We start from the raw sequence: 23,907 nt of genomic DNA on the forward strand, positions 1-23,907 counted from the left end.
GTGAGGGAACAAATCGTTTAATAAAATTAAAAGTGAGGGACCAAATCGTTTATAAAATTAAAGTTGATGTACCAAATCGTTTGAAAGTAAGTGTTGAAATTAACAGAGGGGCCTAATAGTTAACGAAATTAAAACTGAGAAATCATTAAATAAACTTTTAAAATAAGAAGTACCAAACTGTTAATTATAGTATACCTTAAGGACCTTAGCGTAATTTGCACTTTTAATTAATACTAGCATATAAATGAATATAATTATGCTGGTAAGGGTTGGCGCGTGTATGTGTATCCTACCTGCAATGTGGGGCCAATTAGATTCTCTCTGTCTTACTCTTATTTAGGGAAAAAACGACTAATCCATTCATATTTTTTATTTGATTTCTGAAAAACAAATATTAAAAAAAAGATAAATGAAATAGAGTATGTGGGCCCAGCTTGCTTCTTCGGTGCGGCTGCCGCCGTGGCATTTCAAGTCTCATGCGATACGGAGTTCTAACTTCTAGATGGCGTGGATTGGAATTTGGAATAACTAATAAGATTATAGAAAATATTAGCCCTTCCATCCTTATGTTATAATTAAATTAAATCGGTTACAATTAATTTTAATATTTATTTTTAAAATAATAATTATTATTTTAAGCATATAAAATACAATAAAGATGACTAAACTTTTATTGATATAATTTAATGAACTAACTAGTCTAATTTATTTTGCTTTAATAATAATTTTTTTATATTATATTCAAATATGGAGCGATGAAATTATTTAAAGATAAATATGCATATTAGAAAGTAAATAAGATTGTTGATCTTTAAATTTTAATCAAATAAAAACTAAATTATAATTTGAAATGTAAAAGAAATTAAAGTCTATTAATTTGACATGGATATTCTACCTTTGAAAAAAATTGAAAATTTAACTTTTTTATTGAAAAAATATGGAATATTTATTTACTTCATTTGTCTCAATGAACAAACATGAATTAGAACCGTTTAATTACTCTGAAATCATATAGTTTTAATTACACATAAGTTATAGTCACGAGTTCTAAATTGTATTCATATACAAATCAGCTCACTGGTTCGTAATCTTATATATGTGTCCGCTTGTGAGCCATAATCGAGCTAAATGTAAATAAACCGAACATTACTAAATTCAAGTTTGATTTATTTAAGGCCTAATGCCTTAAAAAAATTCCGAATTTACAACTCCTTTTTGATCCTACCCTGACGTTAAAAACTTATCAATTTTATCCTATTTCGCATTTTATCATTTCAACTGTATCCCAATTTTTTAATTTTTGTCAATTTTTTTATTATTAAATTATAAAATCATTCACTTAAACATGTTTAAATATAAAATTAAATTCATTTTCATCTAGAAAAAGTACAAATAAATCCTTTATTTTTAAAAAATTAACTGAAAACCATAATCAAATTAAAACCAATTTAAATTCCTAATTAATTTAACTAAATCTAAATAAATTTTAAACATGTACAATTAATATATGTTATATATTGAGAAATGTTTTTTATTTTTTTTCAAATGAAAAAGACGTCAGTTTTAATATTTCAAGGTATAATTGAAATGATAAAATGCGAAATAGAATAAAATTGGCAAGTTTTCAACGTCATGGTAGGATCGAAAAGGGTTATAAGGTTGGAGTCTTTTAAAGTATTAGGCCTTTATTTTAATAAATATAATTGAAACTTCAATTTGTATATTAAACTAACGAACAAATTTGAACGACTTGTTTTATTTACTTCCTTCTTGTTGTGCACAAAGAAGTGGCACAAAATAAGAGCATCATTTTATCTCTCGCATTTGGTATAGAAGATCAAATTTGTAATTTTGATAAGGCACTATAAAAATTGACGTTTTCTTTCTTCCGTTTTACCCCTCAACTTAGGTGGCCGGAAATTACGGAAGCATAGTATATCATTCGAAACTGAGATGACAAAAAATTACGAACAAATTGAAAATAAATAATAAAATGATTCGAAAAGTCAATTTTAAAAATATTCTAATCAAAAAATTGCGAGTTTAGTTTTATTGGATTTTTTCACGCCCAAGTTACAAAAATGAAGTTTTGCTGTAAAATGAATTCATGCCATGTATAGGTGGAAACTAATATATAAAGTGCATCAATATTAATTCCGAGAATGTGAGATCACTTGATCAATCTCAATGACCTAGCCTGCCTCTCTAACTACGTGAGAGTGTGAAGAAAGGTCTATTCTACTGTCACAAATGACCTCATTTTTCTTATCCCATATGTTAAATTTGACAGAATGGGCATTTTAGATCGACCAAAAATAGCATTTGACAAATTCTTGTATTCAGAGAATGGAAAAAGAAAAAGATTGAGAGTGCATTAAACCACCCAATGTTTTTAAATATTTCAAACCAATGTGTTTTTCTATGAGGTCTTAGGTGATCATGGAAGGTATGGTGAAACTAAAAATACGGTTTATGATTAAAAAAATATGAATAGTTTTCACCTATAGTTCTTAACTAAAGTGTTTTTGTTTTAATTTATAGTTGTATAATTGTTCTAAATTTTTAAACGACATAATAAAAAAATGACTACCTATTTTAAAATATTCATAAAACAATGATGGTATAGACGCGTACGATACGCCTTATATAGCAAATGAAAGCTATAACCGCGTCATGCTAATAATATTTACAAATAAATATATTTCACTGATATACACAAAGCTGACGTATTTTCGTAATATTTATTGATTTTATTTGTCATGTCACCTGCGTTGTAGATAATATTTCATTTTTTTAGGTCCGCTTTTGATAATGACTTTCTAAATTATTCATAAAAAATGACTCTTTGAATTAGTTCTTTATCCTAAAAAATATATTTTGAACATTGTTTTTAAATTTATCATTATTAACAATTAAGTGACTTCCCCATTACATATACTGGCAGCAGGGTTACATTGAGGTCACAAAGAAGATTTGTATACATACATAGGGAAAGGGGGACACTGAATAAACAGTGAGACAGAAGACTTTTTAACACTGCCCAATCTCTGTTTATGCCACTGTTTTATCCAGCATTTTTCCATGCAAAAAAGAAAAAAATTGATCTTTATTACATCTTATGCCTTTTTTAAAAACATTGAACTTTATTACATCACCAAAAACATTTTACAAATTCAAAACATTAATAGACAAATAAACAACTAAAGGCTGCAATTTTTTTTGTACGAATAAATAAAATAAAATTTCCGATGATAAAACCATAAAATTAAAAATCACAAATTATTGACCATGTGGCATAATGTCTTCTTCTAGCAATTGATTGTTAATTGAACATTATATCTAAAAAAACACTTGATCAATAGCAGAACTTGCAGTTATGACAACTTCAACCTGATTTATTTAATTTTCACCATAATAATTCAGATCTGTACAACATAATAAAATCTACAAAAAAAAAAATCAAATATTCTTAAAAATAACACAAAAATTTTCAAAAAGTGAAATATAAACTCCATAGGAAAAATATAAGAACAATAATATAAAAACACAAAAAGAATAAACTGAAAACAAGAGATATTGAGAGAAAAAAACAAAGCACCGCCAATTAAAATATTAAGCGGCGGTGGCCTTAAAAAAAGCAAAGAAAATAAGGGACTATTTGGTAGGCGGCAACAATTAAGAGAAGAGCTTTTGAATTTAGGTTTTATGCTCAATGCATTTCAACTAATAAATAATATTAGCAACATCTTATTTTTAGATATAACTGCACAGCTGGTTAAATTAAATTTATCAAATTATTATAATCAAACATTATTAAAATTTTGAATAATTTAATTGTTTTAGTTATAGTTAAAAAATTTAAAAAGTATTAGCTAAATTAATAAGATATTTTAATGGGTTAATCTGATTAACTTATTCTATAGATAACAATTTGGTCAATTCAATTTTTTTGGTCCAATTTATTAAAGAGATTAAACAAATTAGTTACATAGATAAAATAATTTAATTAATATGATTTTAAATAAATCGATCGATGATTGACTGAATCGATTGTTTGTCATTCTTCTATTGGTTATAAAATTATCCCCATGTTCGTAAATACCTTAAACAAATAACAATTTGAAGATGAGATTTTAATCTAACCAAAAAATCATCTTCTCTTTGCCCAAATTATTACTTATCTCTATGGTATTTTATTTATGTCTTTTTATATCTTTAATATATAAATTTTATTAGATCTATAATTTTATTAAGTTTTGTTATAGTTTTTGTTGAATTTTCTTGGTAATCAAAGTTGTTAAAATCTATCTTTTTATAATTCTGTTAAAGATAAAAATCGGAAAAAAATGAAACTTCAACGGATATAAAAGGTTGAAGATAACTTTTAGATCTATATTGAAGATGAAACTTGAAAAGTTTGAACTTTCAACAATCAAATAATTGTACAATCGTAATTTTAATATTTGAACTATTGTGTTTTTAGATAGTCTTTTGATGGTTGTAAAAGTCTTATTCAATAAATGTATCAGATAGTTTTTATCATTATTTTAAAATATTTATTTCAGTTTATTGAGAAATTATTTATTTATGTAATTTTTACTATTATTGATAGGAGTTTTAGCATTTGAATAAAAAAAACAACTTGATTATTATTATTATTATTATTATTATTATTAAAACAGGGATAGAGAAATTTGCGCCCAAATTACATTGGAAATTCTTAGTATGTACTAGAGTATTTTTTTAATACAGCCAATTTAAATTCAGCATTTAAAAACAATTTTATAAGAATAATCCTTGCTACTAGTAATATTTTACTCCAAAAAAGGAGTAAAGGATGAACTTGAATTTGATACTATGTATAAGAACAAATTAAATTTGGTTAACAAGGTTAATATCCTTTTTAGCAAAAGGTAGTTTTGATTAAAGTATATTGAAAAACATCGTAATAAATTACATTAAAATTGCAAAACAATTAATTTACATTGTAAATAAATTACATTTAAAATCGCGAAACAAACAGAAGTTCGTAAATGGAATTTTAAAGTCGCTGTTAATCAATAAAATTCAAAATATAAGAATTTTCAAACACCAATAACATTCTTATAAATTTTATCGTCAACACGCTTTATTCTAAATATATTTCAACAAAACAACCATAATCTTAATTTACCAATAAATTTAAATTTGAAGTTTGAACAAATGTGTTCAATCTTAAATAGAATGAGAGCGTAACATCATAAATAAATAAAAAAAGAATAAAAAATGAAAATACTAGTTATTATAAACTTAAGGAATATCAATCATTGACATATTAGATTAATAATACTCTTTTTGTCTCCAAAAAATAAAATATAAAAAATGGTCAAAACTAAAAATTTATTAATTATGGTTGATTCATGAGTTCTTTTTCAAAATAAATTCATATGAGTTAATTGTGATTTTTATTATAAAAATAAAATTTATATTAATATATATATATATATATATATATATATATATATATATATATATATATATATATATTAAGAAAAACTAAAAAAAATCATCAAACTTTTTCATTATATAGAGAATTATGTATAGATATATAAATTATAGAGAATTTTATGGAATATTATGTAACCAAAGAGATTCTTGTAAGAATATCCATTTGAAATTGTTTTAAGTGGCGGTGCCTCTGTTTTTTATTTTATTTTATGAATTATGAAAATAAATTCCGACGAAGAAGAGCAGTGCTGTCAACAAAAGAGTAGAATGAAGGCGCGTGTCAAACAGATACTGTAGAGAATGGGCAGGGATTGCCAAGTTTTTTTAATTTATCTTATCGTGTAAGAAACTAATTAAAATTAAATCAAAATCAAAATCGACTTTCCACCTGGCCACTTGTAAAGGGAATCCAATGACTGGGCCGTCCTTTTCAGTTGTTGATAATCTCATTATCTCGCCAATATTATCATCACATCAATTTCATAAAATTTCTTTTTCTTCTACTAAAATAGTTTTCAGTACTTTTTCCTCCTTAATGTTTCATAAATTATAAATTGCCACCTCCAAGTTTCTATTACTCTAAATCAAAATTTTCTCAATCATGAAATCTTACAAATTTTATGTCAATTTTCATACGTTTAAATTATTGATTGACAGGTTTATCTTATTTAGATATTAAATTCAAATATAACTACCAATAAATAATAGTAGCTCCAATGGTATAAACACTAAGCGGCATTCACTAGTTTGTGTGTTCAATTTATTCCACAAGCGCTCTCCTGTTCCCAATTATATATAAGAAAATTAAATATAACTACAATAAATTTTAAAATTTACTAGTATAAAATTAGATAGCTGAACATAGTATGTACATTTATTAAGTTTATTTATTACGATATCAATGTAAATATAAAATATCTTATTTCACAATAATTATTTTTAGAAATTACGGTAGTATTTGGTACTATCTAACTTTCTATACTAAGATATTATTTAGTATTTATCTTTCAAAAGAAAAGACATTAACCCATTTAAAGAAACATAATTAATAAAATATAGTAATGGAAAAATAAATCAAACACCCAATAAAATTTCATCAAATGGTAAAAGTTCTTTTAATAAATAAAAGAAACAGTTCATGCTAACATTCATATCCTTTACATTTTGTATTTAATTAGTCCTTGATAATTCATTTTGATTATACTAGTTCTATACATCTAATTTTCTTTCTATACTATCTTCTTTTAAATATATTATTTGGAAAAAGTGAGTACTTGTAGAGATATTGAATCCAAAATTTTAACATAAATTTGTTCGTCCTTTATACTATTTGAGCTATAATTTATTGTTATATCAACATCCTTTAATCAACTAAATAGAAAAATACCTCTCAATTGATGTTATTTGACAACATAGAGTAAATAAAATTATATATATAAATTATGAATGTATGAAATACACATGCGTACAGTATTTGATAAAATAAAACGATTTTTTTTCTTTTAAACATTGACATTACGCAAAATTAATTGTTTGAGCCCAATCAAATCACCAAAACCGAGTCGAATTTTTATTTACATATACAGATTTTAATTCTTTGGTGAAATTAATGTAACTATAGCTTTACAAAAAAAAAACAAATTTAAAATCAAATAGTGTCAAAGACTATTTAAATAAAAAATGTAAAATAGAGGAACATTTGGAAGAATTTTACCAAAAAAGAAGAGAAATGAGGAGAAAATGAAAGCGGAGAAGAAATAATAATAATAGCAAAGTACAGTAAGGACCCCCTGAGTCCTGACGCATCCTAATAAAAATAAAAATTAAAATGAAACCATCTTCTTTTTCACAAGTACAAAATACAAACCCGCCCCTCTCATTTTCCTTTTACTTTCTCTCTCTAACCACCACCAACTGCTTAAACCACCTCTTTCTCTCTCTAAAAAACCCTGTTTTCTTTCTCTAAAAGTCCCCTGTTTTCTCTCTCTAAAAATCCATGTCCAGTTAAAACCATTAGATCAAATGGGTAGATACATAAGGAAGTCCAAAACGACATCCGAACTTGCCGTTATGGACCTCTCTTTCGGTGTCCGTACCCGCGCCAAAACCCTCGCTCTCCAGCGCCAACAACGCCAACCTCCTCCTCCACCGCCACCTCCTTCGTCTCTTCCGCCGTCTCCGCCTAGCTCCTTCGGTTATCTCCAGCTCCGTAGCCGCCGTCTCAAGAAACCGCCTGTTCTTGTACATGTAACTAAGCGCCAGAAGCCTGGCCATAGCCACAATAGTAGTAAAATAGGTCTTAACCCTAATTTTAACAGTAACTTCAGCTCTAATTCCTCTAAATCCAGCTCAAAAGTCCGGGTCAGCCCGCCCGATTCTGCGGGTGATATTGATGATAATAATAATTATAAGGGCATTGAAGAGGCTTCTTTTGGTGAAAATGTTTTGGATTTTGAAGGTAGAGAGAGGTGGGTATTTTTAAATTTCAATTTTAATTTCTGGGTCTCTGTTTGATTAGGGTTTTGTTTTATCATTACTCTGTTTTTGGTGCGTTTGTTTGCTGAGAAAATGGAAGAATAAGTTGTCTTTTTAATTTTCTTTTGTTTAGGCTTTGTTTTTGTGAAAGATCACATCACTTTGTGAATTTATTCTATTTATGTTTATAATAAAGTTTTCTGACACCAATTTAAAAATTCTCTGCATAATTATCATCTTCATAAAAGTGAAAGCTTTGCCTTTTGTCTTTCATTGTGATTTTTTTTCCTTTGGCTTTTGGGTTTTTCTTTTTCTGGAGAAAGTTGCGAATTGAAGTTAGTTTGAACTCTATGCACATTTTAGACTGAGATTTTTTCACTCTACGGATGTGGAATAAAATCATTGATGTTGGTCTTGAGCTAACTGCAATTTCAACCATTTTTTTTCTCTTTTAGTTGCTTGAGTAAAATGTTTGATTTTGCTGTTTGTTCAGAACTTATCTTCACTTCCTTGGAAATTTTGTGGTTGATTCACCTTGATTTGTATGCTTGAGCTCTTTGTTTGCTTATGTAGTAGTTCTGCAATTGGAAATGTTTGTTTAAGTCTTTTAATTAGCCTCTACTCTTGTTCCATGTCGGCGGCAATATGATTTTATCCCTTAATTGCTTTTGGTGCATTTTATGTTCGGAAACTGTTGAGGAATGCCATTGCATTGTTTAATAACTAGAAATTCAGGTTCTGATGATTTTCCCCCCACTGGATGCAAGAGTGTTTTCTTTAACATAATAAATTATTTGGTTTCTTTTGAATACTAATATGATTGAATCGTGGTTATTTTAGGGTTTGTTTATTTGGTTGGTTCCTGTTTCTTTTGAGTACAAACATGGGATACTTTGACAGGAAAGCTCTTTTTTGCAATTAATCATGTGCTTGTGCTGTAGATATGGTAGTAGACTGCAATTCTGTTATGTTGCCACTGTATTTTCCCTCTGTTTTTGAGAAGGAACGGATGTTTTTTGTGGAAGCTTGCCAAAGTGAAAGATAATCTTCATTTGATGCATAATTAACGCTCTTTTTCCCCTCGTACTACTGTGGTTAAAATGAAAAATGATCTGACTGCTTTTTGTGGTATTATGTGTTAGCAAGTAGTTTTTCTGTGATTGTTAGACTCCTCACGCCTTTGCGATAGATATATGTGGGTTGTTTTCTATCCAACCATAGTGAAAAATAGCAATGCAAGTTCCCTGTGAATTTTCATTTAAATTTTTGAAATTTTTTAGACACTATTCACTACATGTGAATGTGATTCTTGCTGCAAAATACAGCTATGGGCTATGAAAGGTGTGCCATCATATGTTATATTTTATTGTCAAATACTTGGCTTACCTTGTGTGTCTACTCCTTAGTTTTTTTTTGGTTTTTTTTTTTGACAGGAGCACTAGAGAATCAACTCCTTGTAGTTTGATTAGGGACCCAGAAAGCATACGAACCCCTGGTTCAACTACTAGACCCAGCGCAACTGAAACTAACAGGAGATTACAGAACTCCACGCCTAGGCACATCCCGACATCACATGAAATGGATGAATTCTTTACTGGCGCTGAAGAACAGCAGCAGAGACGATTTATCGACAAGTAAATACGCTTCTTGTATACCATTAGTTGCTTGCAGAAAAAATCGAGAAATACTGCCTTTACTTGGCCAATATTAATGTTTTTGTTTTTGTTATGAGCAGGTATAACTTTGACCCTGTTAAAGACAAGCCACTCCCAGGACGGTACGAATGGGAAAAAATGGATCCTTAGAAGACACTAACAGTCCCTGCAAATTCTCGATGGATCTTGAACCTCGGGTTTTTTTTCCGGTTCGGAGTAGCAGGAATTTAGTTATAGTTCGTCTAACGGTGATGGTGTTATTTCCATTTTCCGTCACCACCCACCTGTAAAAAAAGTAGGATTGTGAAAATTGTGTAGGACTAATGTTCTGTAACATATAACAGGGGTTAGAGTTACACAACAGATACAAAATCAAAGTCCTCCTTTGTCTAACATGTTAGACTCGGAGGGGAAGGGAAAATTGGGTAGTAAGTTAAAAATTAGGGTTAGGGTTAGGGTTAGGGTTCAGGTACAGAAATTTTCTAGATTTTATTTTTGTACTGTATTTTCCTCCCCCTTCTGCTGTTAATAGTTGTAGTAATGGAAGTATTTGGAATAAATAAAGATTGACCCATTTCCCTCTCTTCTAAGTTTTGTCTTATCTTCTGTTATATTCACTGGTAAATTTTGGTTTTTTGTTCCGTGTGAGACAATGTATCTAGCTTTCATTAACTTTAAGGTGCCGACTGGTTGGTTTAAGTTTAACCTTATTATATATGCTTCTGAGAAACAATGGCCCTGGCTGGTGGTGGTAGTTGCGGCAGGGCAGGGTATCCTTATTTTGGTTTGCCAATGGGGTGTGTAATGTGTTTGAATTTACTTTTCTTTTTGGCAAAATGTATATTTGCATCCCTATATTTGTCTACTTTTTGGTATCGAAGACCTCTAATTTAGTTTTATAAATTACCGGGTCCCTTCTTTAGGGAAATGAAGTGCGTTACTGCGATGGAGATAAATTTTGTATTCATTTTTATATTTTAGCTTAATTTAGTTTATATACTTTTATCTTTGTTGATATAAACTCACTAAATTAGTTTTTTTAGTCTAAATTGACACGGTTAATATTTTTTGTGACAATATGTACAAATAAAATTATGAGGATGAATGTTTACATTTAAAAATGGCGCGATCCAATATCTGAAACTTGACAAGAATAAAAATTTAAGATATTCATTATACTCTTTTAAAAAAAAAACACAGGACTCGACTTTTTAAGGAACTAACGTTCTCTAAATCGAACTAATTGAAATGCTTGATTGGGTTGGTTTTTTTTATTTGTGTCCTAAATCAAAACAAACTGAAGATTTAAATTATTTTACAATTAAATCAAACTGAATTCAGTTTGTCTGTTAGATGTGGTTTGGTTTGATTTATTAGTTTTGAACAATTAATGAAAGAGAGATGAAGTAGTGGAAAATCTGATAAAAAATGGTGAATCATGGGTCAGAGTTAATATGATGTTTTTGGGTGAAAAATGGTGATATTGTGATTTCATTTTCAGATTTACATGAGACAATCTAGTCAAGCAAGTAATTATGGTGGTTAAAACTAGATTAGTTGAAAATTGAAGAATCTTCAATTTCCAATGAAGTTTTTTTTTTCTACAAATCTTGGAATGAAGAATTTTTACCAATTTTGTAAGTGGACATTCAATTCCTTGTTTGCCAATATTAGACCCACAATCAAGAAACTATCCATCCACCTGCTTTTGTGGGTTTTGACTTTTATTTTGTAAACACTCACTATTCAGATAAATTATGTTCACCACCATCACAATTTGTTTTAAGATTTAACCACATTATTAAATATTTAAATTATTGCCATTTGAATCATGTGATGAAATTTCATTGACTCTAACTACATATGATATGATGTGGTATCAAAATATCTATGTAAAAATGAGAAAATTAAATTGTGTACATTGAGAATTTTTAAGAATTATTTACATTTAAAATCTCTAATTTTCTGTTTGTAGAAAATTTAAGCATAGCAATTAAAATGTAGTACTCCTCCTAATATTATATTTTTATTAAATTTTGCTCTGTGTAATTTAATGTTTTAATAAACAATGTCATTTATAGTTTTCTTTTTCAATGAGCGAAATGATACTTGGTAGTGCTTTTGAACTATAAATGTCAAAAATGAAAAATTTGGCCTTTTAGTCATAATTTTGCAAACGTAATTAAATCGTTATAAATATCAAAGATGTTATTTTTTTCTTTTAGAAATGGTCAAAACTAATAATAATTCACCGCATCATTAAAAATAATGACAACAATATAATTTAGTTAATTAAAAAAAATTCTCTTCAATTATCAAAAAATAAAATATACATATATTTAATATAGTAGTATAATATTACCAAAAAATTTGATATGACGTAATATACAAAGTTTATGCAAGAATTTTCTGGATATTACTAACATGTGTTTTTTATAATCTATCTTTAACAATGGTACTACACTTACCCTGTGGTCCTATAAAATATTTCTGCATTAGCTGATTGATTTTATGACATTTTAATCAGATGAATTATTTCTTAAAAGTCAGAAATTTGATAAATGCAAAATCCATAAATGAAATATGGTCATTACATAACTTTTGTAAAATGTGACAATTTAATCATATGGGTCCATTGTTCAATCATAGCATACCTGATTTTTCCGACTGTGTCTTGATGTGTTGAAGTTTTTATTAATTGCACGGTACAAATCATTTTTTGGATTGTAGTAATTGATACAGTACCAACTTTGTAATGCTCCTATTCATTAAAAAAAATTACTAATGCTCATTTTCAGTAAAAAAAAGCACTTTCTTTTATTACAGCAGAGAATTAAAAAAACAAAAATTTAAGATACAGGTGAATTGATAAGTCGCTTTTCGAATTTAAGTGAGGTCTTGAGTTTGTACTGTACTTATATATGCAGCGTTACAAAATTTAAAGCTAGAATTTACTTCCCGCAAAGGAACTACACGGCTCGAGTAGGCAATAGCAATTAGAATAGGTATATCTTTGCTAAAAATAACTCATACCTACCTTTTTTTTATAACAGAAATGAAGATTTCATTTTTACTGGGTAAAACGTACAATACACTCCCCAAAGAAAAAAAATACGAGATATAGAAATTACATAGATAGATTATACATGAAGAACAACTGAAATTTTATAACCCAGTAAAACAAACAATTGAGAGGTATCAAATAAACTATACTCGTTTTGAATTGAAATAAGCATCCACTGAGGGGTAGAAAAACCGGCGGTTCACCGAGATTTAACTGCCTGAGGGGATCTTTGATGAGGATGATAACTTTGATTGCGTAGATCCGGCTCTCTTAACCACAAAACTAGCATCTCAACTCCGATAAGTGAAAAAATACAAATCTTAAATTAGATTAGATTATATTTAATCTAACAGGGCCTGTTTGGTTCAGATGTTTCTTATAGCTGGTAGCTGGTAGCTGTTGCTGATAGTTGTTGGCTGGTAGCTGATAGCTGATAGACCATACGTGTTTGGTGAGATTTGATTAATTGTTGCTGTTTATATGTAAAATGACCGTAAAAGGCATAATTTTTGTTTTTATTTATTAAACTATAAATATATTATTTTATATAATATTTAATAAAAATATTAATATTTATTTGTATATAAAAAGCCAATATTTAGTTTAAATTTATTTAGATTTTTTTGATAAATTTATGATTTATTTAAAAAAAGTATTAAAATATAGTTGTTTTAATATAAATAAAATAATTTTGTATAATTTATAAATGATTAGAGTATTTAAAAATAATTTAAATAATTTTATATATTAAAAAAATGGTATATTATAATGGGGATAATTTTGTCAAAATAAATAAAAATGTTGAAACAGCTATCAGCTGTTGGCAAAAAACTCCAAAATTGAGTTTTTCAAACAGCGGCTGTTAGAGGTTCAAAAAGCTCCAAAAAACTCTTAAGAAAATCTCACCAAACACTTTTATGGAGTTTTTTGAAAAGCAAAAGCTAAAAGCTCCATCGAAAAGCTGAACCAAACACCCACTACGCAAACTAGTTATTGAACTAGAACTCGAACTAGAATTAGACCAAAAAAGATCAAGAGATTAACTAGAGAAGACTAAAAACAGATATAAAACTATGTTAAAAAAACTAAGGATATGAATATTTGGAGGGTGGGGAGGTGATTTTTGGCCTACGGAGACCAAAAATCACCTCCCATGAAAAAAGAAGGTTGCAGCTGCTGCTTGGTATACCTAGCTGAAAAAAGAGAAAAGGTTCAAAAAAATTATCATGATATTTCACCTATTGGCATTGTGAAACAGAGATACATTGATAGCAAAGAAACCGCCTTATCATTAATATTCATGATTTTTAACAAATCTAAAGTATCTGGTCTAAACTATTCATTACATACTTGTATCATTTAAAAAAATAACTGAATCTTTTATGTTATAATACATGAAATTTAAACCATTAATTAATTTACAGGTAAAGTATTAAAAAATGAAACACAAAATACTTTCAAATACGAAAAATTCCATTTATCTCTAAGTGTTAAAACACCAAATTGCATAATAATTTTTCAGACTGTTCATGAAAAAATAAATAAAGTCAAGAATACAAAGGGTTAATATGGTCTCCTTTTTTTGACAATGGTTAATATGGTCTTAAACTTGTGATTTATTCATCTCAACTATTTTGACTAATTAATGACAATATTTAAATACTTTTATACCAATTGAACATAAATTTATATAACATTAATAGGTCTCTAGACCAGAATGATTTAATTTTGGTTTTAATTGACATAAAAATAGAAAAAATTGTGTTTTATTGACTTGAAGATAAAGAACATTATTTTTAAATTACACAAATAATTGAAGGTAAATTATCTAATTTTAAATTATAAATTCAGATACCGAAATGAACCATTATTCGATCATATATTGAGATGAGCTATTTGTTAGTGCTAATGTTTCCTGTGCATTAAAGTAGTTTTCTCTCGTCGTATAACAAATTTAATCTATTTCTAGAAGCTACTATAAAAAATGTGATAATGAGTCAATGATTTATATTAAATTTGGGCCTAACCCATTAGCTTGAGTGAGCTTCACGATCAATTGCAAAGCCCATATTTAAGTTATTGGGTCAATAATTGTACCACTGACACTAGGACAATACTGTATTGTGATTTTTTTTTTGGCTTAACCCGTAAATTATCTTAAAAATCACTTAATTTTTAAAAATATGTTTCAAGTCAAAACATTTTAATGTTACCTAACAAATAAAAATAGTTCCACATTTTATGTGTTTATTTCTTTTATACATATTTAATACCTCAAAAGATACATTACCGATACATCTCTTATATAGAAATATATAAAGCGAAAACTTTGAGATATTTAATGAAAACTTTTTAAGTATTAATTTTTTTTTGAAAGAGCGCATTTTTAGATATTTTTTTATTTTTTTACAATTTTTCTTGATTCTTTTGTTAGGATTTCTTACGAATATTGATTTTTAATTATTTTTTTTATAAAAATACATTCTCTTTTCATTTTTCTTTTAAATCTTTTCATAAGTTTTTGACAGATTAAAAAAATGTATTTTCATAATTTTTTTAAAAAAGGTTTGCAAGACATAAGATAATGTATTTTCACAAATTTTTTTCTTTAGAAAATGTATACAATGTAATCTTTCTTTTTTCTTTATCTTTTCCCAGTAGATAGAAAATTTAAAGGTACAAGCGATTTTTATTATTTTTATAATATAAAAATTTTGATCTTGAAACTTAGAATTATATAATACATTTAATTTTGACAAAGAAAAAACCAATAATCGCCACAAACATCTTGATAAGAGGTCTCATGTTCGGACCTCACTCCCCCCTCCCTAATTATATATATAAAAAGAACAATACATATCAAATGCTAATGAAACCGAATGAATTGGTAACCTAAACTTGTGAATAAACTATAATCGAAATTTAGATAACCGTCAAACAACCATCAAATAAAAACTATGGTTGTAATGATTTTTCAATAGATCAAACAATTTTAAAAATTTAACTTGAAGAAGATCGCTTCGGGAATCACTGCGGCGGAATTCTTAATCAATTATAGTTAATTTTTTAAATGTTGCAATTATGTTCCAATTAAAAGACTTACCGTAATTGTGTTCAAACCTTTGCATGCCATTTTTAAAACTTCACGTTCTTTACCAATTGCAACCAAATTGCAATTACAATTAATTTTTGTCTAGATAGTTTTTTAAGTTGTGTCTTTTATTAAAAATTTAATCGCAATTGATAGTGATGCAAATGTTTAGATTTAAAAAGTGAGACGTAAATGTTTAAAGTTAAATACAACATACATTTCAATTCTAAACATAATGGTATAAATTAAAAACTTTACTCATTATTCATAATAGACGTAAAAATTTGAATTTATAAAATAATTTTGTCTTATTAATATTATAATAATGCAATAAATCAAACATAATTAAAAAAATCCTCTTTTATTAGTAGCAAATTGTTGGCTGAAGTTAAGACTTCTATTTGTATACAATTATGTTCCTTTGATTTATATTAATGACATTTTATCAATTAAAGGACAAATTATTATTAAATAAAATAAAGAAATACAACAATTATTATAATAAAATTAAACAAGGCTGAAATTAATTGCTTTGATAGATTGATAGTAAAAGTAATTTTAAAATAAAGAAAAAATATTCTTAGGTTTTAGAGAATTTTCTTGACTTGTGCGGTAAGTCTAATTGAAATAAAAAAATTAATATTATAAAAATATATACATCAAAAATCGACCCCTTTTCCCTGTTCTTCCTTCCGAACTCAAAATTTCAGAGTTACAATCGCTCCGTTCACTCAGTTTTTTTATCTTTTAATTCACAATAATAACAACCCGCCAGCTAAATGGCTGCAGCGGCTGCGACGACGGCGACGATGGTGAGCTCCGCCGGAGCTTTAATAGCAATGCTTAATGAGGATCTTCCTCAACTCAAAAAGCACGCGCTTAACAATCTGAACCGATTCGTGGATCAGTTCTGGCCTGAGATCTCTACAAGTGTCCCACAAATGTATAAATTCTTTACTTGTACTTTCAATTAGGGTTTTGTTTAGGTTTAGGGTTTTTTCTTTATTTTGATCTGATAAGTTAGGGTTTAATCTGAAACAGAAGTAATCAATTTTTATGTTGTTGAAAATTTTGGTTAGTTTTTGATTGGGCTGCAATTTTATTTGTATCAGCACATTCCGCTGGCTACTCAATTGTCATGATTAGTGTTAAATTAGGTTTTCAAGAGCACTTAGAAATTTAATATTAATCTGTCTATTACTAGCTTTAATAGATTAGGAATACCTTGCATATGCTGATAAATTGTACAGCTTTAAATCAGTATTGTTTTGTTCACTCAATTGTGCAAGTACATTGGATGCTTGTGATAGATGGCGGAAATTGCGAACCATGTCCATCTGTTTTGTTCAGGATATAGGCGCCGGTGGGCATTGTATATGTGATGAATTGTTTGTTTTTCCTGTTGTCTTAATTCTTTCAATAATTTTAGATTAGTTGTTGACGAGGAAGTTCATGTATTGTTTTTACAGTTTTCTTATTCTTTCTCTGTTTCCAGACTCACCTGATTCTCGATGATGAGAATTTCCACCTGTGTTTATTTGGCTTGATAGCTAGGTTGTGTAAATTAATGCGCTTTACGGTTGAATAAATTGTATTCTTTGAATATGAACACTTGTTCTTTTTTGTTCAGTGAGAGTATGTACGAAGATGAGCAGTTTGATCAGGACCAGAGACAACTTGCTGCTTTGGTTGTTTCAAAGGTCAGATACAGCTTAAATGAACTGCTTTTATCTGTGTCAAAATTTAGTTGCTTTAATTATTTCACTGATCTTAGACATGTAATGTCATCAATTTTAGTCCTTATATGTGCCTTCTCTCCATAGGTTTTCTGTTATCTAGGTGACCTAGATGATTCCCTGTCATATGCTCTTGGAGCTGGTCGTCTTTTTGATGTTACTGAAGACTCAGACTATGTTCATACTCTTCGTGGTAAGCATATTCACCAGCTTGCGATTTCTTTGATCATGGAACACAAGTTAAAATATATTGGGTTACATTTACCTTATTAAAAGTGAACAGTAATTATTAGTTTGATGGGGCATATCATCTACTTTCAGTTGATTAGTCTATTTAGTAGATTCTAGAAATATTGAGCATCTAAGTATATTAATGATTGATGATGCTTACCTGTTTTTCTCAACTTGACTCTATTTTACTGTCTTTGTTCCTGCTCTCAGCTAAGGCTATAAATGAGTATGCTGCACGTAAGACAAAAGCAGCTGAATCAAATGTCGTGTCTACAAATGTGGACCCCAGGCTTGAGGAAATTGTGGAGAGAATGCTGGATAAGTATGTCAAAGCCAATTGTTTTTATAATTTATTCTTACTTTTATTTTCTTCAATAGTTTTTAGTTTCTTACCATTCCTTTATATAGGTGCATTGAGGAAGGCAAAACCCAACAAGCTATTGGAATGGCTATTGAATGTAGAAGATTGGATAAACTTAAGCAAGCAATAATAGAGAGTCCTAATGTTCAGTCAACATTGTCTTATTGCATCAATGTGTCCAATGCTTTTGTCAATAGTAGAGAATATCGACGTGAGGTAAGGAGGTTATATGCCGACCATAAGCGGTTTATTGTCTAGTTATATTTCTTGGGCCATGTACTGCATGGAGTATTATGACAATTTCAATGTATAATATTTTGGTTATAATGTAGGTTTTCCATCTTCTTGTCAATGTTTATGAAACATCGCCTTCTCCAGATTATTTGAACATTTGCCAATGTCTCATGTTCTTGGGCGAGCCTGAGCGTGTAGCAAGCATCTTTGAAAAACTTCTACGTTCGGAAAATAAGAATGATGTTTTGAATGCATTTCAAATAGCTTTTGATCTCGTCGAGAATGAGCACCAGGCTTTTCTGTTAAATGTCATAGATCGCCTCCCAGCTCCAAAGCCTTCTAATTTGGAGTCAGTACAGCCGAAATCTTCCAATCCAGACCCCCCTCAAAATGAAAATACTTCTGTGGAGGATGTTCAAATGACTGAAGGAACTTCAGCTTCAAGTGCTGTTCATGAAACAGATCCAAAGGAAGCAATGTATGCTGAGAATTTGACAAAAATCAAGGGAATTTTGTCTGGCGAGACATCAATTAAGTTGACTCTGCAATTTCTATACAGTCATAACAAGTAAGGGATATGTTTCTTTGTCAGTGTTGCGAATTCTTTGAATTGCAAAACCTATTGGGATGCATAAAATAATTTGTTGTCTCTCTTGGGAATATACTTGAAATAATGAATGTGTTTTGCTTGTAGATCGGATCTTCTTATTTTGAAGACAATCAAACAGTCTGTTGAAATGAGGAATAGTGTTTGTCACAGTGCTACTATTTACGCTAATGCAATTATGCATGCTGGAACAACCGTAGATACATTCCTCAGGGACAATCTGGTAACAAGTGGATCTTGATCATCTTCTTATTTTCATCTCAAATTATTTTTGCATTTCTATCTGTCGGGTCTATTTGTTTGTTAGGTTGACTTAAATTCTTTTATTGTGGATCCTCTATCAGGATTGGTTGAGCAGAGCCACTAATTGGGCCAAATTTAGTGCTACAGCAGGCCTTGGTGTCATCCACAGGGGTCACTTACAGCAGGGAAGATCATTAATGAGACCTTATTTGCCCCAGGGTGGAACTGGTGGAGGTAGTCCATACTCAGAAGGTGGTGCTCTTTATGCTCTGGGTCTCATCCATGCAAACCATGGTGAGGGCATCAAAAAATTCCTCCGTGACAGCTTACGCAGCACGAATGTAGAGGTATACTTACTTTCCCAGTCAACTGTTTTAATCCATGAGGATGTTGACGTTTCTGGGATTCACATATTGGAGTCTTTTTTATGCAGGTTATTCAACATGGTGCATGCCTAGGTCTCGGTTTGGCAGCTTTAGGAACTGCTGATGAAGATATCTACGATGACATCAAAAGTGCTTTATATACTGATAGTGCTGTCGCCGGTGAAGCTGCTGGTATTAGTATGGGATTACTTATGGTTGGAACTGCAAGTGAAAAAGCCAGTGAGATGCTTACTTATGCTCATGAAACACAGCATGAGAAGATTATTAGGTAACTTTGGGTTTTCTCATTCTGTACATCCTGCTCAGCGTTCAGCTCAGCTCTAAGCTTTGTTTTTCTAAATTTTCGTTTTGTGCTGCAGGGGACTGGCATTGGGGATAGCATTGACTGTCTATGGAAGAGAAGAGGAAGCAGACACACTGATTGAGCAGATGACTCGGGATCAGGATCCTATACTTCGTTATGGTGGTATGTATGCATTAGCATTGGCCTACAGGGGAACTGCAAACAATAAGGCCATCCGCCAGTTGCTGCACTTTGCTGTTTCAGATGTCAGTGATGACGTCAGGAGGACTGCTGTTCTTGCACTTGGATTTGTTCTGTACAATGACCCAGAGCAGGTAGGCTCTTGTCTCTTCCATCTTCCTGTTGTGAGCCATCATCATATATTTGCTAATCTTGGTTTATTATGATACTGCATTACTGGTTCATGGGAGTCCTTGCCTAGGATTAGTTACAGCTGTTTCATTGTTAATTATCTGTTGCTTTTCAGGTTTCACCTTCTATGTTATCAATATTCATACTCTGCTTTATGTTTTCTGTTCAACAATTTTCTTGTGAATTGTGATAAATCTCACTGCGCAATCCTACTGCAGACTCCACGAATTGTCTCTCTGTTGTCAGAATCCTACAACCCACATGTACGTTATGGAGCAGCTCTTGCCGTTGGCATTTCCTGTGCAGGCACTGGCTTGAGTGAGGCTATATCATTGCTAGAACCTTTAACATCAGATGTCGTTGATTTTGTTCGTCAAGGTGCCCTTATTGCAATGGCTATGGTTATGGTGCAAATGAACGAGGCTTGTGATTCTCGTGTTGGAACATTCAGGTAGTTTTTTTTTTTTTTTGCAGTTTGTATTATGTTTTACTTAAAAACACTAGCAAGATTAAAGCACATGAAATTACCCTAGTTTACAGAAAGTTAATGTTGTTTTCTTCTTGTTTTAGGCGACAATTGGAAAAGATAATCCTTGATAAGCATGAAGATACCATGAGCAAGATGGGAGCCATCCTTGCTTCGGGAATAATTGACGCTGGTGGAAGGAATGTGACAATTAAATTGCTTTCCAAGTCTAAGCACGATAAAGTGACTGCGGTTGTCGGACTAGCCGTTTTTAGCCAGTTTTGGTACTGGTATCCTCTCATTTACTTCATAAGCTTAGCATTCTCACCCACAGCTTTAATTGGGCTTAATTATGACTTGAATGTTCCAAAATTCGAGTTCATATCAAATGCAAAACCATCTCTATTCGAGTATCCAAAGCCAACTACAGTGCCCACCACCGCATCTGCTGTGAAGCTTCCTACTGCAGTTCTGTCAACATCGGCGAAGGCCAAAACTAGAGCCAAGAAAGATGCAGAACAGAAAGCTAATGCAGAGAAGGCAGCAGCTGGGGCAGAGTCTTCATCTGCTGCAAATAATATGGGAAAAGAGAAACCGACTGGTGAAAAGGATGGAGATTCTATGCAGGTATTATCACTTACCGTGGTTTCTCTATGAGCATAGGGTTATTGCGGTCTCTGAACTTGTGTGTCAGGATCAACTAACTCACACTTGGCCATTTTAATCAGTTTAGTACAACACTCTATTTTTATTCTCTCCCAAATTGAACGCGTTCAGGGGCTGCGATTACCCAATTTGGAGGTTAATTGACCTAAAAATAGAAAGTATTGTCCTTAACTGAGTAAAATGACCAAGTGTTATTTACCTTGATACACAAGTTCAAGGACCGCAATGACCATTTGTTTGTTTCTGTACTGTATACCGCAATGGCCATTTGTTTGTATCTGTACTGTATACCACAATGACCATTTGTTTGGCGCACTCTTTGTTGCTTACTGTTGGTTGCATCTGTTTGTAGGTTGATGGCCAGCCTGAGAAAAAAGCAGAGCCCGAACCTTCATTTGAGATTTTGACTAACCCGGCTAGAGTTGTACCGGGCCAGGAGAAGTTTATTAAATTCAAGGAAGATAGCAGATATGAACCTATTAAGTCAGCACCTTCAGGGTTTGTCCTTCTGAAAGACTTGCAACCATCTGAACCAGAAGTGCTTTCCCTTACAGATGCACCTTCATCAACACCGTCACCGGCTGGTGGTTCAGCTGCACCACAGCAGGGGTCAGCATCAACAATGGCTGTTGATGAGGAACCCCAACCACCTCAGCCTTTTGAGTATTCCTCGTGATTATGGAATTTATAATTCGGGCGCTTTTCGCTTGGGTGAAAAAAAGTGAACTGTGCTTCAGCAACGACTTCAGTTGCTGGATAGTAACGATCCAGCGGAAGTCCAGTTTGAGCCAATCTGCAGCCACCCTTGTTGAGGGGAACAACTTTATTAGGTACTTTGATTTACATAAAATTGGAGTTTGTAGATGTTAATTTAGTAGTGATTATACATTTCAATTTGTTATCATAACTGTGTTTTTCGAATGTTCTCATCGACAGTCTTTTCCTTTCTGATTCTTTTGCTAGTTCCATTTTCTCTGCATTTCTTTCATCAAGGACAATTGTAGCTGTTTCTTTTTCGAACAAAGGGTCATTCTCGTTATGAATTTGTGTCAGGATTAATTAATTGACACTTAGGTATTTTAATTAATTAATAATAATACTCTGTAAAATTATCAAATGAACAAATTCGTGGACTGGGATGATTTTTTTTTGAGCCAACTTAAAATAGAGTATCAATTTTTAGCGATTTAAAATTGGAATATACTGTTGTTAATCAGTAAAAAAACTAAATATGAGTTAATTGGTCCGGATTAATTAATTGACACTTAGTTATTTTAATTAATTAGTAATGATACTCTATAAAATTATCAAATGAACAAATTTGTGGACTGGGATGATTAATATTTTTTTTAGCCGGCTTAAAATAGAGTATCAATTTTTAGTTATTTAAAAATAGAATTATTGTTGTTAGTCGATTAAAATAGTTAAATATGAGTTAATTGATCATGATATATAAGCTCAGCTCAGGGTCCTTGTTGCTTTTTGTTTTTTCTTATCATCAAAAGGTGTTTATGTTCTTTAAAACTACCTAAAGTAAATTTGGTGATAGGCATATGGAGGTGAAACTCACTTGCATCATGTGATCTTCAATTTTACAATTCTAGATTTGAATATTAACATCGGATTTTATTTTCTCGTACGACTTATGAATACAAATGATTGCCATGAACATTTTTTAATTTTGTTGTATTCTTTACGGATAAAATACGAGTCTTCTTCTGAGTAACTTGATGTTAACAAAAATTGTCGCGTGTTTTCCGCAATTTTAAAATCGATTTACTAAATATTAAGGATATTAATTTTGTCATTTAAACTCTCTTGAAATAATTTATATTTGAATGTACAAATAACTAAAAATTCCATTTAATTGTACAAGTAAAGGTTGATGCATATGATTGTTACATATCTCACATTATTATATGAGTAATAAAAATTACCAACCAATCATAAATAAATTTAAAATACATTGATTATTAAATTGTATTAACTTAACCATTTGAAATAATTTCTTGATATTATACAATTTTGTTATAATAAACTACTAATTAACTCTTATGAAAAACGTTATATATCAGATACAAGTATAGACAGTTAAACATATATATTTTTCATCAATTTAATAATTATATATATATATATATCCATATTACATAAATATATAATGTCCTACAAAATGCTTTCTCCATTCCAAATTAGTAGACAATATTTTCATTTTTATCTCAAATTATAGACAGTTATTTATTACTTAAATAATTAATGTTATATATATGTGAGGTCGCGGGTTCGAACCGTACTCATGTATGCAGCCGTTTAAAATTTGGGGCCAGAGCTTTGCCTCCCGCAAGGGACCTACCCGGCTCGAGTGGGGATTAGTCTGAATGTGGAAGGCTTAAAGGTGCCGTTTCATAGTTGGAACCCGTTCAGGACACCTCATGATCAGATCAAAAAAAAAAGAAAACTAAAAGTACTGAAAATATAGAGATTTTCCATTGAATTTAATACAGCAAGTGATATATGTTTTTTCATAAATTAACTTATTTTACTATCTAG

The 23,907-nt window shown here is 30.2% G+C and overlaps 2 protein-coding genes across 2 annotated transcripts; both read left to right on the top strand.

The window, feature by feature from the left end:
* Window positions 1-7,335: 7,335 nt before the first annotated feature.
* Window positions 7,336-10,207, top strand: LOC126669956 (cyclin-dependent kinase inhibitor 5). Its single transcript, XM_050363606.2, has 3 exons — window positions 7,336-7,955; window positions 9,396-9,596; window positions 9,698-10,207. The coding sequence occupies exons 1-3, from the start codon at window positions 7,510-7,512 to the stop codon at window positions 9,765-9,767; spliced, it is 717 nt and encodes a 238-aa protein (XP_050219563.1). The 5' UTR covers window positions 7,336-7,509; the 3' UTR covers window positions 9,768-10,207.
* Window positions 10,208-16,435: 6,228 nt separating this feature from the next.
* LOC126667608 (26S proteasome non-ATPase regulatory subunit 1 homolog A-like) lies at window positions 16,436-22,305 on the top strand. The gene is made up of 13 exons (XM_050360615.1): window positions 16,436-16,715; window positions 17,403-17,472; window positions 17,596-17,701; window positions 17,950-18,061; window positions 18,148-18,316; window positions 18,433-18,902; window positions 19,029-19,164; window positions 19,286-19,531; window positions 19,618-19,838; window positions 19,930-20,188; window positions 20,444-20,676; window positions 20,796-21,318; window positions 21,710-22,305. The coding sequence occupies exons 1-13, from the start codon at window positions 16,552-16,554 to the stop codon at window positions 22,031-22,033; spliced, it is 3,033 nt and encodes a 1,010-aa protein (XP_050216572.1). The 5' UTR covers window positions 16,436-16,551; the 3' UTR covers window positions 22,034-22,305.
* Window positions 22,306-23,907: the final 1,602 nt, after the last annotated feature.

This window comes from Mercurialis annua, linkage group LG2 (genome assembly GCF_937616625.2).
Source record: "Mercurialis annua linkage group LG2, ddMerAnnu1.2, whole genome shotgun sequence".
Classification (NCBI taxonomy): Eukaryota; Viridiplantae; Streptophyta; class Magnoliopsida; order Malpighiales; family Euphorbiaceae; genus Mercurialis; species Mercurialis annua.